Below are 18,453 nucleotides of genomic sequence, written 5' to 3' on the forward strand. Positions count from 1 at the left end.
TCCCAGCCTTAACCCTCATCCTAACCTAATCCCAGCCTTAACCCTCATCCTAACCTAATCCCAGCCTTAACCCTCATCCTAACCTAATCCCAGCCTTAACCCTCATCCTAACCTAATCCCAGCCTTAACCCTCATCCTAACCTAATCCCAGCCTTAACCCTCATCCTAACCTAATCCCAGCCATAACCCTCATCCTAACCTAATCCCAGCCTTAACCCTCATCCTAACCTAATCCCAGCCTTAACCCTCATCCTAACCTAATCCTAACCTAAGGAGATTGACTTGTTAGACAAATGTAATACTGTATGGTGTCAACGTCAAACAAACACACACACAGAGAGAGAGAGACAAACAGAGAGAGAGAGAAAGAAAGCAGACAGAGAGAGAGAGAGAGTAGAAGAGTGAAAACCATGGCTGTCCCCAGAATTTCCCTACATCTCTTTGTCTTACACCCAGCTTTGGCAGAAAGCCAGTACATACAGGGGTCAGATAATACACAAACCAAGTTAATACACCAATGGATACATTTAAAGCATGGCTCTTAAATTATATCTAAATAACACAGTCTGAGTGGAGTACAGTACTGTCACAAATTAATTAACTCAATCAAGGGAAAACATAGATTAAACCAACAAGACACAAAGATGAATAGCAGGATGTTTTAATACAAGTTGTTGAGCAGGTTAGCAAAGCAAACATAAATGAGTATTATACACATGAGTAATGATTCAATAAAAAATCAAATTAACAAATAGTCAGTATCATTCATTATGAAATTGAACAAAAATAAGTAATGTTGTTGTCATGTCAGAAGCCTAATAATGTGTTATATATCCTGTCAGTATTTCTACAACAGCAGTTATGATTCTCCAGACCCATTTTAACTTCTCCTGCAGGTCTAACACACCCTTATCCTTCCACTTGTAGTTGTCCTTTCAGATCCACAAAGGGAAGTCAACAAGCTCCTAAGGATAGCAGCAAGGTAGCAGTTTGGAATCTGGCTATTTGATTTGCGCTCACATAGAATATAAACCAATATAAGATGTGGAAAGATGCCAGTCCTACATCCCTCACTATAAGCATTAGCTGACCTAAAGACAACACTAAAATCTGATCTGGGTCAGACGAGCCCATAGGCACAGATCTAGGATCAGCTTCCCCAACACTATTTCATCAGGGGGAAACTTTAAATCAGTGTCTATGGGTCAATTTAATCTACTAAAAGCATGACATTGGATCCATGAGTCACTTCCTCAGTGACTAACTGGAAAACGGTAAAACATATCGTAATCATACTTCGTATTCTACTATGTACAAAATGTATATTATGTTTATATTACTAGATATATAATGATGTATTATAATAATAATTGTTTAACAGACAATGTCTAGGCAGAGTGGTGTGAGTAGGTTCACATCCTCTCTGGTTCAATATCAAGCCTGGAACTCCAATTCTAACTCATTCATAATCACACAGGGACTTCCCTGGTATAGCTGGCAGGGAGGGAGGGAGAGGAACTATATCTGTTGCATCATACTACTGGAAGTGAACTGGTATGAACTGTTAGGAACTAGTGAAAGAGAGGGGAAAAGGAATGTCATGTGTCTGTGTGCTGTCTGATGCAGAAATCTTTCACCCACCTTTACAGTAACTAGAAACACATAAATAGTATCACACTGTCTCCACTATCAGGTGACACTATTACTCAACAGAACACAGATAATACTACCTGAGTCATTTCCCCCCATTATAGTAATATGAGTTTGTATACTGTCCATTTGTATGTATGTGTGTTAATATGCCTAGTCACTTATCATAGACTAGCGGGTGCAGCTATGGGAATCTAGCTTCCACAGCAAGAGATCCACTGCTGCACTAAAACTTTCTCAGAATGTAATACAAGACTATCTCAAGCCACATGCCCATTACAATGCTTTAAAAATTAAATGAAACTTTTAAAACAGTTGGGCAGCTAAAAACACTAAGGACAACCAGGCGCACACCCCCGCGCACACCCACGCACCACAAAACACACGCACGGGCACAAAACATACCCCCAGACCCACGTACACACATTCACACTTTGGTTTCTTCTGCGTTGTCCACATTAACTGAGATTCGTTGGGTCCTATTCCTGCTCCTGTCAACACATCTGTAACTGAAATACCAAACAGATGTCTTCAGCAATACGTACAAATTCACAAAATAATTATTTATATACATTCAGTGACATACACAATGTCTCAGTAACCTTGACTAAACTAAAATACTTTGTGGACCACCCCCTCCATACACACCTCTTTCCAGCAAATAACAGTATGATGACTCCAGAAAAACATGCCAGAGCAACCCAGGCCAGTGTGTGGCTCCTTTCATCTGTGTGGGAAAGAGAGAGAGGACGAGTGTAAAGGAGGAAGCTAATGATAGGCTTTAGATCAGTAGACTAACACAGTCTTGTGGCTCACAGATGACCCTGTTACAAACCCAGTCTTCAACATGAGCATTCAGATAACACACAAATCCATAACAGAACGAGAGATTTGACAATCAGTGTTGATATACAGTGCATTCGGAAAGTATTCAGACCCCTTCCCTTTTTCCACATTGTTACGTTACAGCCTTATTCTAAAATGGATTATTTCTGGGGGGGATAATTTTTTAAAAACTAGGCAAGCCTACCCCGGCCAAACCCGGACGGCGCTGGGCCAGTTGTGCGCCGCCCTATGGGACTCTCAATCGCGGCCGGTGGTGATATAGCCTGGAATCGAATCAGGGTCTGTAGTGACACCTCCAGCACTAAGATGCAGTGCCTTATAGACCGCTGCGCCACTCGGGAGCCCTGAGAATTGATGCTTTCCTCATCATCCTACACACAATACCCCAAAATGACAAAGCGAAAACAGTTTTATTAAAACATTTTAGCTAATTTATTAAAAATAAAAAACGTAAATACTTACATAAGTATTCTGACCCTTTGCTATGAGCTCAGGTGCTCTGTTTCCATTGATCATCCTTGAAATGTTTCTACAACTTGATTGGAGTCCACCTGTGGTAAATTCAATTGATTGAACATGATTTGCAGCATTAAAGGTCCCCCAAGAACACAGTGGCCTCCATCATTCTTAAATGGAAGAAGTTTGGAACCCCCAAGACTCTTCCTCGAGCTGGCTGCCCGGCCAAACTGAGCAATCAGGGGAGAAGGCTTTGGTCAGGGAGGTGACCAAGAACCCGACGGTCACTCTGACAGAGCTTCAGAGTTCCTCTATGGAGATGGGAGAACATTCCAGAAGGACAACCATCTCTGCAGCCCCATTCCAATCAGGCCTTTATGGTAGAGTGGCCAGGCGGAAGCCACTCCTCAGTACAAGGCACATGACAGCCCGCTTGGAGTTTGCCAAAAGGCCCCTAAATGACTCTGACCATGAGAAACAAGATTCTCTGGTCTGATGAAACCAAGATTGAACTCTTTGGCCTTAATGCCAAGTGTCACATCTGGAGGAAACCTGGCACCATCCCTACGGTGAAGCATGGTGGTGGCAGCATCATGTGGTGGGGATGTTTTTCAGCGGCAGGGATTGGGAGACTAGTCAGGATCGAGGGAAGGATGAAAGGAGCAAGTACAGAGAGATCCATGAAGAAAACCTGCTCCAGAGCGCTCAGGACCTCAGACTGGGGTGAAGGTTCACCTTCTAACAAGACAAAGACCCAAAGCTCACAGCCAAGACAACACAGGAGTGGCTTCGGGACAAGTCTCTGAATGTCCTTGAGCGGCCCAGCCAGAGCCCGGACTTGAACCCGATCGAACATCTCTGGAGAGAGCCAAAAATAGCTGTGCAGCGACGCTCCCCATCCAATCTGACAGAGCTTGAGAGTATCAGCAGAGAAGAATGGGAGAAACTCCTCAAAGGTGTGCCAAGCTTGTAGCGTCATACCAAAGAAGACTCAATGCTGTAATCTCTGCCAAAAATGCATTAACAAAGTTCTGAGTAAATGGTCTGAATATTTTTTGAGAAATTTGCTAAGAAATCTACAAACCTGTTTTTGCTTTGTCATTATGGGCTATTGAGTGTAGATTGATGAGGAGAAAAAACGATTTAATCCATTTTAGAATAAGGCTGTAACGTAACAAAATGTGGAGGGGTTGGAATACTTTCCGAATGCACTGTACAATCTGAGTTGATTTAGCCTGAGTGCCTCTCCACATCCAGCTACTCCCCAGGACTGTTGGGCAGGGCAGCAGTGGAGCATGTCAGTCCATTCAAGTCAAGTTTATACAATCCATCTTCATTGTACTATTTCACTAAACCACTTTGACAGATTGTCGGCATGTGTCTGTTCTTTGTTATCAGAGAGCTGGTAAACGTACCTAAAAATTGTCATAGACTGTTCTCTCTGCTACCGCACGGCAAGCGGTACCGGAGCGCCAAGTCTAGGTTCAAAAAGCTTCTTAACAGCTTCTACCCCCAAGCCATAAGACTCCTGAACAGCTAATCAAATGGCTACCCAGACCACCCCCCTTCTTTTACACTGCTGCTACTCTCTGTTTATTATTTAATTACATTAATTTTTTTTTATCCGTTATTTTACCAGGTAAGTTGACTGAGAACACGTTCTCATTTACAGCAATGACCTGGGGAATAGTTACAGGGGAGAGGAGGGGGATGAATAAGCCAATTGTAAACTGGGGATTATTAGGTGACTGATGGTTTGAGAGCCGGATTGGGAATTTAGCCAGGACACCAGGGTTAACACCCCTACTCTTATTATCTATGCAGTCACTTTAACTCTACCTTCATGTACATATTACTTCAATTACCTCGCCTAACCAGTGCCCCCGCACATTGACTCTGTACCGATACCCCCTGTATATAGCCTCCACATTGACTCTGTACCGCAACACCCTGTATATAGCCTCCACATTCACTCTGTACCGTAACACCCTGTATATAGCCTCCACATTGACTCTGTACCGCAACATCCTGTATATAGCCTCCACATTGACTCTGTACCGTAACACCCTGTATATAGCCTCCACATTGACTCTGTACCGCAACACCCTGTATATAGCCTCCACATTGACTCTGTACCGTAACACCCTGTATATAGCCTCCACATTGACTCTGTACCGCAACACCCTATATATAGCCTCCACATTGACTCTGTACCGCAACACCCTGTATATAGCCTCCACATTGACTCTGTACCGCAACATCCTGTATATAGCCTCCACATTGACTCTGTACCGCAACATCCTGTATATAGCCTCCACATTGACTCTGTACCGCAACATCCTGTATATAGCCTCCACATTGACTCTGTACCGTAACACCCTGTATATAGCCTCCACATTGACTCTGTACCGTAACATCCTGTATATAGCCTCCACATTGACTCTGTACCGTAACATCCTGTATATAGCCTCCACATTGACTCTGTACCGTAACACCCTGTATATAGCCTCCACATTGACTCTGTACCGTAACACCCTGTATATAGGCTCCACATTGACTCTGTACCGTAACACTCTGTATAGAGTCTCCACATTGACTCTGTACCGCAACACCCTGTATATAGCCTCCACATTGACTCTGTACCGCAACACCCTGTATATAGCCTCCACATTGACTCTGTACCGTAACACCCTGTATATAGGCTCCACATTGACTCTGTACCGTAACACCCTGTATAGAGTCTCCACATTGACTCTGTACCGTAACACCCTGTATATAGTCTCCACATTGACTCTGTACCGCAACACCCTGTATATAGCCTCCACATTGACTCTGTACCGCAACACCCTGTATATAGCCTCCACATTCACTCTGTACCGTAACACCCTGTATATAGCCTCCACATTGACTCTGTACCGCAACACCCTGTATATAGCCTCCACATTGACTCTGTACCGTAACATCCTGTATATAGCCTCCACATTGACTCTGTACCGTAACACCCTGTATATAGGCTCCACATTGACTCTGTACCGTAACACCCTGTATATAGTCTCCACATTGACTCTGTACCGTAACACCCTGTATATAGTCTCCACATTGACTCTGTACCGTAACACCCTGTATATAGCCTCCACATTGACTCTGTACCGTAACACCCTGTATATAGCCTCCACATTCACTCTGTACCGTAACACCCTGTATATAGCCTCCACATTCACTCTGTACCGTAACACCCTGTATATAGCCTCCACATTGTTTCCCATGCCAATAAAGCCCTTAAATTGAATTGAGAGAGCGAATGAACATGGGGACATAGCTAGGGTAAATAGTAGGAGGGGTAAGTTGACAGAATCACTGAAATCCAAAATGGTAGTAATTCAGAAGTCATATAGAGGTCTCTATATGTGGTATACATATACATGGAGTGTACAAAACATGAATAATATTGCTCTCAGAACAGCATCAATTCGTCGGGGCACGGGTGAAAGCGTTCCACAGGTATGCTGGCCCATGTTGACTCCAATCTTCCCACGGTTGTGTCAAGTTGGCTGGATGTCCTTTGGTTGATGGACCATTCTTGATACACATGGGAAACTGTTGAGCATGAAAACCCCAGCAGCTTTGCAGTTCTTGACAGTTCTTGACACAAACCGGTGCACCTGGCACCTATTACGATAACCCGTTCAAAGGCACTTACATTTTTTTTTCTAGCCCATTGACCCTCTGAACGGCACAAATACACAATCCATGTCTGAATTGTATCAAGACTTAAAAATCCTTTGTTATCCTGTCTCCTCCCCTTCATCTACTCTGATTGAAGTGGATTTAACAAGTGACATCAATAAGGGATCATAGCTTTCAGTTTATGTCATGGAAAGAGCAGGTGTCATTAATGTTTTGTACACTTATTGTAGACATTGATTCTCAGGACTGGGTGCCTAAAACACATCCTGATTCCAACTATGACCTAACACTCTGTCACCTGGTCTGACATCCTTGATGTGGTCAGGATTAGAGGACGGGCTGCTAGGTTCCATGGTGCAGTTACCTAAGAAACACAAGGGGATGATCAGTAACTTGTAACTTGTACAGCAGCTTTGGTATGATATAGTAAACAGGCTCAATGCAGGTATTTAAAAAAAATTATAGAGTAAAAAATCCTTAAGCTACAGTAGGTCTACTACTGTAAGGAACGACACTGGAGAAGAGAAGCAGGTACGGGGAGTTGACATTTAATTTGGAACGGACAGGCAAAAGGACAGGAACAGCGTCAGAACTGGGTAACACAAAGACAGACGACATTCAATGCAGCAGACGGGGAACAGAGCGGGGGAACAGACAGATATAGGGGCGGTAATGACATAGGTGATTGAGTCCAGGTGAGTCCAATAAATCGCTGATGTGACGGGGGAAGGCAGGTGTGCGTAATGATGGTGGCAGGAGTGCGTAATACTGGAGAGCCTGGCGCCCTCGAGCGCCAGGGGGGGAAGAGTGGGAGCAGGCGTGACAACTACAAGGTTATCTATTCCCTTTCTTTACTGATTAACTGTTACCTCAGCTGCAGGGTCTGTCTGCTAAGTCTCTGGGTGTTTCTCGATATGCATACTACCGTGCTCCACATTCTCATTCTTCAAGTGCATTTCCCGAGGACGTTCTCTTGAGTACGTCTTGTGAGGACGAGAGCGTGGAGAACACATAAAACATTACATTTCAGCAGCACTCCCCCTACTGTATTACCTCACGCTGCACCTCCCCATTCACTGAACCATCTTCCAGCAAAGACAATGGAAACAATAGAGACAAAACAAGGTAGACACAAAGCAAACATTTTACTTCATAACTCTCAGCTAGCTATGTGTGAATTGTAATAATCTAGCTAACCAGATAGTTTAACAGGCAAACATGTCCTAAAATTAATGGTATGCAAAGTAGATGTCAATTCATCGTGTGTAGCTAGCTAACAATTCTCTAACAGTAACGTAAACTCACCCCATTCCGTACAAATGTGCGTAACCGCGACATTCAAACGAGGCTACAAAGAAAACTAATGGGACTGTAGCGACTGTGTTGACTTCAAAATCGGGGGTGTGAACTAGGTTTCTATTCAAGCGTTGATCGACATGGTAATGGCTCTATAGTATTGGAGAAAAGTTGAAAAAACGGACCCTCCGTTACATCGGGACGTGTCATGTCGTAACGTACAGCACGCATAAAGCAACTATTTCTGTCTTACAATCTCCTTCCACCAGGTGTAGCACTTCTCTCATCCTTTAAAAACAAGAAATGGACAGTGACGGGGGTAAGGGTGGGGATACCTAGTCATTTTTTGCGTCATCATTGAATGCGATCATCATTCTCAAAGCCGCTGTTTACTTCTAAGATCACTTTAGCACCGCCCTAAAAACCCGATTCAATTTCGACACAAACCTTCAAATAGGTATGTAATGACACATTATATAAACTCTTTATAGTGTTTTATTTACATTTTAGAGGCGATAAGGTGATAAGTTGGACAGATCGAGTGAAAAAAAAGCAATTTTCCCACACGACATCTCTCCTTCTCACTATCACGCGTTAGTTTCGCTTCCCCACCCGCCATTTTTAAAAGACCCGACGGGGCTCATTGCCTGCTTGAATTATGCAGAAACGGGCAGTGTTTAGGTCATGTAATTGATTCTGTTGGAAAGGGGAGAAATTGTGCTTTACAATGGTATCGACATTACAGTTGATCTGGAAGTATTACGTTTTTTGGGCGCTAAAATAAGGGCAATTGTACGGACCAAGGCGATGTACGAGTTTACGTGAGTTTACGTTAGTAGCTAGCCAATTAGCCCTATTGACTTATTATGGGCCTGTGATCTGCACACACTACAGTGGGTATTGTAGGCAGGTAAACATGACATAATGAACCCAGCATGTACAGTGAGCTGTAAACATATTGGGACAGTGACATGTTTTGTTGTTTTGGTTCTGTACTCCAGCACTTAGGATTTGAAACGATACAATGTCTATGAGGTTAAAGTGCAGACAAAAATTGTCACTGTACCAATACTTTGAGTTCACTGTATTTATTAACGTATCAATATATTGCAGTCAGGCAACATATGACATGTGAATAATTAGTCTGAGTTCATTTTCTATAGCTTCAGCTCACATAACGAGGCTAGGGGTGGCAGGTAGCCTAGTGGTTAGAGCATTGGGCCAGTTACCGAAAGGTTGCTGGATTGAATCCCTGAGCTGACAAAGTAAAAATCTGTCATTCTGCCCCTGAACAAGGCAGTTAACCCACTGTTCCTAGGCCGTCATTGTAAATAAGAATCTGACTTGCCAGGTTAAAAAAATAAAAATAATGTCTGCCATTGATTTCAATGGATACTTTCTGTTGAAACTTGCATCGGTGCATGCTTCAAAATATGTTCAAATGGAGTATGCATTCGAGAAGTGCCCTATGTGCTCCATTTCGCATACTTTGATTTGAACTCATACTCCACCCTCACATGCTCCAACACCGTATGACTCTTCAGTTCCTGTGTGATTTTTATTCAGTTACTGTACAAAGAAGTTAGTAGATTGATGAATGGAAACCACAGTGTGTTTGTGTGCATGTGTGTGCATTTGCGTGTGTCGGTGTCTCTGTGTGTGTGTGTGTGTGTGTGTGTGTGTGTGTGTGTCGGTGTATGTGCTATCTAGTTGTTTTCAGTTGGAGGTGGGGTTATACTCACATTCTACTTTATTCACCACCTGAAAGACAACAGAGAGGAGGTGACAATAAGAGACCATGAAGTGATGTAGTCTAGACTCTAGACCTTTACAAGGCCAGCCATGCATTGATCCATTGATGTAGTCTAGACCTTTACAAGTCCAGCCATGCATTGATCCATTGATGTAGTGGAGACCTTTACAAGTCCAGCCATGCATTGATCCATTGATGTAGTGGAGACCTTTACAAATCCAGCCATGCATTGATCCATTGATGTAGTCTAGACCTTTACAAGTCCAGCCATGCATTGATCCATTGATGTAGTGGAGACCTTTACAAGTCCAGCCATGCATTGATCCATTGATGTAGTCTAGACCTTTACAAGTCCAGCCATGCATTGATCCATTGATGTAGTGGAGACCTTTACAAGTCCAGCCATGCATTGATCCATTGATGTAGTGGAGACCTTTACAAGTCCAGCCATGCATTGATCCATTGATGTAGTGGAGACCTTTACAAGTCCAGCCATGCATTGATCCATTAATGTAGTCTAGACCTTTACAAGTCCAGCCATGCATTGATCCATTGCCAGCACTTTCATGTGATATGCTCCCCTCTTTCTTTCTGAATGTCTGACCTTACTTCTCTCTCACACTTGCATGGAGAAGAGGTGACAACCAAATTCAAAGGCAACATTAGTACTTGATACAGTACCTGAGGCTTTACACAGTCCACCGTATACTTCAGGCTGCCCAGACAGACTGTGGTAATGATGGACTGTCTGGTCAGACCCAGAACCTGATTTGAGTTTGTTTCACCTTTAAAGGTCAGCGTGGATCCCTAAACAAAAACACACAGACAGAGTTTCTCCTGGTCAGTAACAACTTGTTCCCTAATGATCACAGATACACTAGTCTTCTGAACAGGGTTGGGGTTTAAATCTAATTGAAGTCAGCCAATTCAGGAAGTAAACTGAAATTCAAATTCAATAATTTAAAAAGGGCATCTATTTTCAATGACTTCTCAATAAGTTGAAAAAGGAGAAGTTATTTATGTCAAAAGTTTTTCAATTTTTGGGAAAAAATTCAAACGATTTCATGCATTTGACTGACTTCAATTGAAATTGACCCTAACCCTGCTTCTGAATGATTGGGTTATTTCTGCTGTCACTCACATTTGGATATGCCCACTCTGTTTCACAATTCATTGAAGGCGGGGGCTCTGAGAGGTGATAGGTTGTTGTACCATTGGGAGCTTGAGAAAAGTTACAGTGAATGGACAGGAAGCTGGCACATCTAATCAGCAGAAACACCACTGTGAGAGAAAAGAAAATCAGATACAACTCTGGACGTTGAATGGCTTATATGATCCTGTTCATAGAGTCTATTTTGCAATAGCATGGCCTTCACGTTTCTGGGCTTTCCTACTGTGTACATAGCTGCGAAAAGTAGCAGTGCTAAGGGTAGTGCAGCACTCACTGAAAAATCTGAAGTTATTAAAAACAAACAAACATACTGAACAAAAATATAAACACAACATGTTTATGGTCCCATGTTTCATGGGCTGAAGTAAAATATCCCAGAAATTTCCCATATGCACAAAAAGCTTATTTATCTAAAATGTTGTGCACAATTTTTTTTACATCCCTGTAAGTGAGCATTTCTCCTTTGCCAAGATAATCCATCCACCTGACAGGTGTGGCATATCAAGAAGCTGATTAAACAGCATGGCCATTACACAGGTGCACCTTGTGCTGGGGACAATAAAAGGCCCCTATAAAACGTGCAGTTTTGTCACACAACGCCACAGTTTTGAGGGAACGTGCAATTGGCATGCTGACTGCAGGAATTTCTAACACAGTTGTTGCTAGAGAATTTAATGTTAATTTCTCTACCATAACACGTAGTTTTAAAGAATTTGGCCTACCGTGTCAGTCTGCAATGGAATGTTATGAATGACCGTCCATGTGTTAGGCCCACCGTTTGTAAAACAGGCTGTTGCATTGGGTGTGTAAGTCCTGATTCCTGTGACTAATCCATTTGGCTACTTAAGCTCTGAATATCAGCTACCCAATTTAATCAGGAGTTATGTTTGTGGTCTACAGCGTAGTATTTTCATAATGCCATCACTATAGGTGATTTCAGGAAATGTTTTCCTTATTTCTGTTGAACAAACATTTCAGTAGAAGGATACAACAGAAAATGCACATGTGAAACTTCACAACCAGACAAGTCAAAACAATTTTGCTGTCTTGCATGGCAATAAAACTTACTTTTTAATATTTTGGATCCATTTGGGTCCTACAGACCTGACCCTACCTGGCCCTCTCTCACCTCAGACCTGTTTCAGGTCGGATCTGGTCCACATCAAATCCAAATCGGGTAGGGTACTGATTTTATTTTTAAATGACCGGGCCCTGTTATGGCCGAGTGGAAAGTTTGCTGGTCCAATTCGGTTCGGGTCTCATTTTCGGGACCCAAGAAGACCTCTACAGACGTGAGCACAACTTTCTAAACTACTGGCTGGAATTATACAAATCCTTTGGAGCATCACTTTAAGGCTACTTCATTAACAATGTCTTTGCAAATAAAGAATGTCGGCATGTAGCTTAAACATATTGTAACGACAATGGGTTTATAAGCGCGGAAATCGACTCTGCCGCTTGAGTGTGCTTTTGGGGCACAATCGATAGCTCGCTGGACTTCGGGATAGAATGTTGAGGGTTCGAGACCTGCTCCCTGCCTGTTTCATTACAATATGGTTCAAAAAATTATATATCATCTCATGTCACATATCTCTATCTATGAATGCGAGTAATGTATCCAGTCCTCACCATGCACAGCGAAGATTGACACCATTTCGCCTGAATTCCTCTTTGTTGTGTAGTCATTAAAATTGATGTAAAACAGATTTCTGTTCGGTGCGAATGAACCGCTTACAAACGTCAACTCTCCTTTTGGGACTTTCTGCTGAGTTAACCGCGCCCCCAGCCAATCGGATAGACATACACTACGCTACTGTACACGAACCTCTATCTCGTTCAGCCAATTATGTAGCTATCAGGCCACGTCTCGATTATTTTATGGTGACGGAAATTATGCGATATTATGTCACCACAAAGATGACAAGTCACCTTCAATCAGGGTGACTATATCCGGCAGTTTTACACTCTTTCCTCTCCACTTCCCCTAATCAGTCATCTCCTCCAGCCCTATTGCACAATTTTGGCATGCACACATGACATATAGCCTACAAGCATCCCTACTAGACACCAGCCAACATTCCACAATCAGGAAGTGTAGAGGAAGTGTGAAGACTATACAGTGCCTACATGCTTCCCTACACACCTGATACCTCTTCATGCAGTATGTGACTCCAGTGTAGCTATTCATTCCCCTGAGCTCAACTACTGGGAGTGGGGGATGTTTTGACCACCAACCTCAGAGGACCTGGTCTCTCAGCTCTGAGATGGAATTTCCCTTCACATTCACACACAGGCTGTTACTATAAACTGTGTGTGTATCTGTGTGTGTAAGAGTGTTTGTAATGAGGAGGGCAATGGGTACATTCTTCTGGAACATGGGGCCACCGTTCCTTAATATGTCCATCATTTGACTTAGTTTTGACTACTTATAAATTATTTTTTAAATGAAAGGTGGTGCCACTTCAGCCCTGTGTCCAACCTGAGGTTCATTAACAGTCTTCTCAACAATAACCCACACTGAATTGCTTTGTTTAAAATGCTACTTTGAATTTGAGTCAGTTTTATAATTTTTTTGCTTGTACATCATGTCTATTTCGTTTAGAGTACCTTATTTTAGTGTGTGTGTTACATTGCATCAGCACCATAAACAAGCTCCTGGAGAAAATAAACTGGGTTGGGTGAGAAAATGATGGCATGGCATGAGGAGCTTGTCTTGTTGGCATTCCTTAAACATTACACATAGAAATGAGGGTTGAAAATAGAGATGACCTATGTGAAATGTTTCACTGAAAATTATATACTGGTGTTGTTACAGTGAGAACAGTACAGCTTAACTCAGATAACTATTTGTAGATACCAGAGCAGATATACTGTTGACAATAGTTCTACATCAGGAGTTAGGAAGTCAAGTCAAATGCAGACGATAAGCATCTGGATGGCAGGGCTGAAATAAATAAGAGTAGCTTGTAGTCAGTGTTTCAGGATAAACATTATTCAGCTGTGATACATGAGCCAGAAGAAGTGATGAAATCCCCACCACAGGAAGTAGTATGTCTTCGTGCTGACTGGATGTTTATTTTCCAGTATTCCCCTGACCCAGATGCAGGGACAGTGCTCATTACTCAACATTATGCCAAGATGCCCCGCTCTTGGCCTGACGAACAAGCTTTGTCTTTTAATAACTGTGAAACAATGGAAAGAGTGGGAAATGATGCACTACTGAGGGAAGAACAAAGGCCAAGAAACAAAACACAGAAACATGAGTTAATGGTTTAATACAAGCTGTTGAACCGGGTTATAAAGCAAAGAGACCTTGATATATCACATATGATTATTAATGAAACACATTTAACAATAAAGGAAGAAAATTAAAATATTGAATTCAAACACCCTAAAGTCTATTGACACATCGGTGCGTCAATCTAAGTAACATAATTTTAAAAATCCCCATCAAATCCGCCAGTTTAAGCCAGAGATACTGTATCTGTGCATCTGCGGTGGAATGTGGCCGAGCTACAGCATTGTTTGTCAGACCATGAGACATCCCAAAAATCTGTCTTCTAACGAAATCGTCTGTAGCGTCCCCCACAAGCGTCATGGGATTGTCTGAATGTAAATCCATACAAACTAAATGAAGTATGGAAGTAGTTGTGCCCCCAAAAAAGTGTTAAATATGTGTAAAAAAAACACATAATGAACTTTCTTATATCTCCTAGATATAGGACAGACACTTCAAAACCTTATTCCCTATGATATCTTCTTACATTTATAAATGTGTTATTCAATGAATATAGTAATATTATATACTGCAATATTTCATACAGTTGAAGTCGGAAGTTTACATACACTTAGGTTGGAGTCATTAAAACTCATTTCTCAACCACTCCACAAATTTCTTGTTAAATTAACAAACTATAGTTTTGGCAAGTCGGTTAGGACATGTACTTTGTGCATGACACAAATCATTTTTCCAACAATGGTTTACAGACAGACTATTTCACTGTATCACAATTCCATTGGGTCAGAAGTTTACATACACTATGTTGACTGTGCCTTTAAACAGCTTGGAAAATTCCAGAAAATTATGTCATGGCTTTAGAAGCTTCTGATAGGCTAATTGACATCATTTGAGTCAATTGGAGGTGTCCCTGTGGATCTATTTCAAGGACTACCTTCAAACTCAGTGCCTCTTTGCTTGACATCATGGGAAAATCAAAAGAAATCAGCCAAGACCTCAAAAAAAATTGTAGACCTCCACAAGTCTGGTTCATCCTTGGGAGCAATTTCCAAACACTTGAAGGTACTACGTTCATCGGTACAAACAATAGTACACAAGTATAAACACCATGGGACCACGCAGCCGTCATACCACTCAGGAAGGAGACGCGTTCCGTCTCCTAGAGATGAACGTACTTTGGTGTGAAAAGTGCAAATCAATGCCAGAACAACAGCAAAGGACCTTGTGAAGATGCTGGAGGAAACAAATACAAAAGTATCTATATCCACAGTAAAACGAGTCCTATATCGACATAACCTGAAAGGCCGCTCAGCAAGGAAGAAGCCACTGCTCCAAAACCGCCATAAAAAGCCAGACTACGGTTTGCAACTGCACATGGGGACAAAGATCGTACTTTTTGGAGAAATGTCCTCTGGTCTGATGAAACAAAAATAGAACTGTTTGGCCATAATGACCATAATTATGTTTGGAGGAGAAAGGGGGAGGCTTGCAAGCCGAAGAACACCATCCCAACCGTGAAGCACGGGGGTGGCAACATCATGTTGTGGGGGTGCTTTGCTGCAAGAGGGACTGGTGCACTTCACAAAATAGATGGCATCATGAAGCAGGAAAATGATGTGGATATATTGAAGCAACATCTCAAGACATCAGTCAGGAAGTTAAAACTTGGTCGCAAATGGGTCTTCCAAATGGACAATGACCCCAAGGATACTTCCAAAGTTGTGGAAAAATGGCTTAAGGACAACAAAGTCAAGGTATTGAAGTGGCCATCACAATGCCCTGACCTCACTCCTATAGAACATTTATGGGCAGAACTGAAAAAGTGTGTGGGAGCAAGGAGGCCTACAAACCTGACTCAGTTACACCAGCTCTGTCAGGAGGAATGGGCCAAAATTCACCCAACTTATTGTGGGAAGCTTGTGGAAGGCTACCCGAAACGTTTGACCCAAGTTAAACAATTTAAAGGCAATGTTACCAAATACTAATTGAGTGTATGTAAACTTCTGACACACTGGGAATGTGATGAAAGAAATAAAAGCTGAAATAAATCATTCTCTCTACTATTATTATGACATTTCACATCCTTAAAATAAAGTGGTGATCCTAACTTACCTAAAACAGGGAATTTTTACTCGGATTAAATGTCAGGAATTGTGAAAAACTGAGTTTAAATGTATTTGGCTAAGGTGTATGTAAACTTCCAACTTCAACTGTATATACCTAGATACTGCTACAATTGATCATACTTAATATAGTGTATTTTAAGATATATTTATATAAAATACATTGAACGACTAGTATATTCTCTTCATAATAAGCATTTCCATTAAGTGAACATGGTAACATGGCACCTGACAAGCTAGGTCACATTTTGCCCAGATTGCTTAAACTTATAAAATCCTCTACAAACCTTAAGGGTCAGGGGCTAGCAAACGGGGTAATGCCAATGGATAGGAGTTGGAGAATTTGAAAGGGCATGCCAGAGTGCCAGAGGGGATGGCACGAGAGAAGTTATATCTGTTGTATGTAGCATTACACCAGGAGAGAAGTTATATCTGTTGTAGAATTACACTACCAAGTACGATGAGTGACCCAGAGGAAAAGCCCTAAGGAATGTTGTGAAAGGGAACGGTGTCTGTGTACACTACTCAATGTGCAAGGGAGTGGACTATGAAATGTGAATTTCTCTCTCTCTCTCTGTGTGTGTGTGTGTGTGAGAGCTTCTGAGCCAAGACACTCATTAGCTTCCACAGCAAGAGATCAACACGTTCTCATAATGTAAAACGACAGCCACCTCATATTCCAAGCACATTAAAATGATTTAAAAATACCTAAAAACATTCAATTCATAATAGACTGGTGTGTGTGTGTGTGTGTGTGTGTGTGTGTGTGTGTGTGTGTGTGTGTGTGTGTGTGTGTGTGTGTGTGTGTGTGTGTGTGTGTGTGTGTGTGTGTGTGTGTGTGTGTGTGTGTGTGTGTGTGTGTGTGTGAGCATGTGTGAGCATGTGTGAGGGTAAGGACAAGACGGGGAGAAGATGCTGCAGTGTAACTGGGCATAACCCCTCACTGTACACTCCCTGGTGTAGCTGTAATAAGAGTTTCACAGCTTCCACAGTGGGTTAGCTTATTCTCTTTAGTGTATGGGGTCATTTAGAGGGCTACTTCCCTCCACAGTTACACACACATATATATATATAATTCATAATAAAATATATATAAGTGATAGGCTCTATAACCATATATCACACCATTTTATAATTCAGAATATTATTATATGGAACAGCATTTCATTTCAGTAATAGTTGAGCTATTATTCAGTATATTCAATCACATATCAATGGAATGTGTCATATAGAAATATATTATTGTAATATTTAAATCATATCTAATATTAGAAACTGGGGGGGTTCAAGCCTTGAATGCTGACAGCCGTGGTATATCAGACAGTATACCATTGGTATGACAAAACATGTATTTTTACTGCTCTAACTAGTTTATAATAGCAATAAGGAACCTCTGGGGTTTGTGGTATATGGCCAATATACCATGGCTAAGGGCTGTCACCAGGTACTCTGCATTGCATCGTGCATAAGAAAATCCCTTAACCTTGGTATATTTGCCATATACCACACCCCCCCTGGCCTTATTGCTTAAATAACAACTCTACAAGTAGAGAGAAAATAATATATGAAACAGACACCCATCCCAGCAATAGCAGAGCTATGCACACCTTACCCTACAGCCAGTGTAACACTTCTTATTATTCTTCTGTGAATGGAAGTCTATGGGAACAGCTAGCATGCTGTTCCCATAGACTTCTAGTCATTGTGCTAACACTAGTTAGATTTGGCTCGCAAAACTACCTAGGACTTCCTTCATACTGGACGTAGAAAGATAAAATGGTATTCACAAGTTCATCTGACTCCCAAACTATCCCTTTAAGTGACCAGGTTTGCTGGGTGAGAACCTTTTCTCATTTGCAATGGTCAGTCAGTCACACTCTCTCTCTCTGCTTCACAGCGGAGTACCTGACTTTGGGAGCAGGGTGGCTCTGGGGCTTCTCTGTGTCAGGAGAGGGTTCTTCGTGCTCCCCTTCACCCAACGTCCAACAAACACGCACTCTAGAAAAGACAGAAATACTCCACTCAGATACATAATACAACATACTGAGTTATTGAAGATATACACATACTGTATATAAAACTCTTCTTCTCAACACAACAATAGAACATAAAAACCTTGAATACATCATCCAATCTTCTTAATTAACGTCTTCAGTATTTCACCATCTCCTGAATGAACACTCCAACCCCGAGTTTCACAGTTCCAGTACATCCCCTCTAATGAGGATGCTTA

General features: G+C 41.9%; 1 protein-coding gene across 4 annotated transcripts in view; it reads right to left on the minus strand.

Moving 5' to 3' along the window:
* Positions 1-645: 645 nt before the first annotated feature.
* Positions 646-18,453, minus strand: part of LOC139573226 (uncharacterized) — a 33,549-nt gene continuing 15,741 nt past the window's right edge. Inside the window, exons 7-13 of one of the 4 annotated variants that reach the window (XM_071396457.1) lie at positions 12,489-18,218; positions 10,830-10,969; positions 10,370-10,495; positions 9,678-9,696; positions 6,938-7,003; positions 2,299-2,377; positions 646-2,153 (exon numbers count right to left, since the gene is read on the minus strand). In XM_071396457.1, coding sequence (XP_071252558.1) covers positions 2,078-2,153; positions 2,299-2,377; positions 6,938-7,003; positions 9,678-9,696; positions 10,370-10,495; positions 10,830-10,969; positions 12,489-12,513 — 531 coding nt within the window. In that variant the 5' untranslated portion in view covers positions 12,514-18,218 and the 3' untranslated portion in view covers positions 646-2,077. Of the gene's footprint in view, positions 2,160-2,298; positions 2,378-6,937; positions 9,697-10,369; positions 10,496-10,829; positions 10,970-12,488; positions 18,219-18,453 lie in introns of those variants that run through there. The other 3 variants (XM_071396456.1, XR_011674564.1, XM_071396455.1) reach the window with 3 other exon arrangements.

This window comes from Salvelinus alpinus, chromosome 4, assembly GCF_045679555.1.
Source record: "Salvelinus alpinus chromosome 4, SLU_Salpinus.1, whole genome shotgun sequence".
Taxonomy (NCBI): domain Eukaryota; kingdom Metazoa; phylum Chordata; class Actinopteri; order Salmoniformes; family Salmonidae; genus Salvelinus; species Salvelinus alpinus.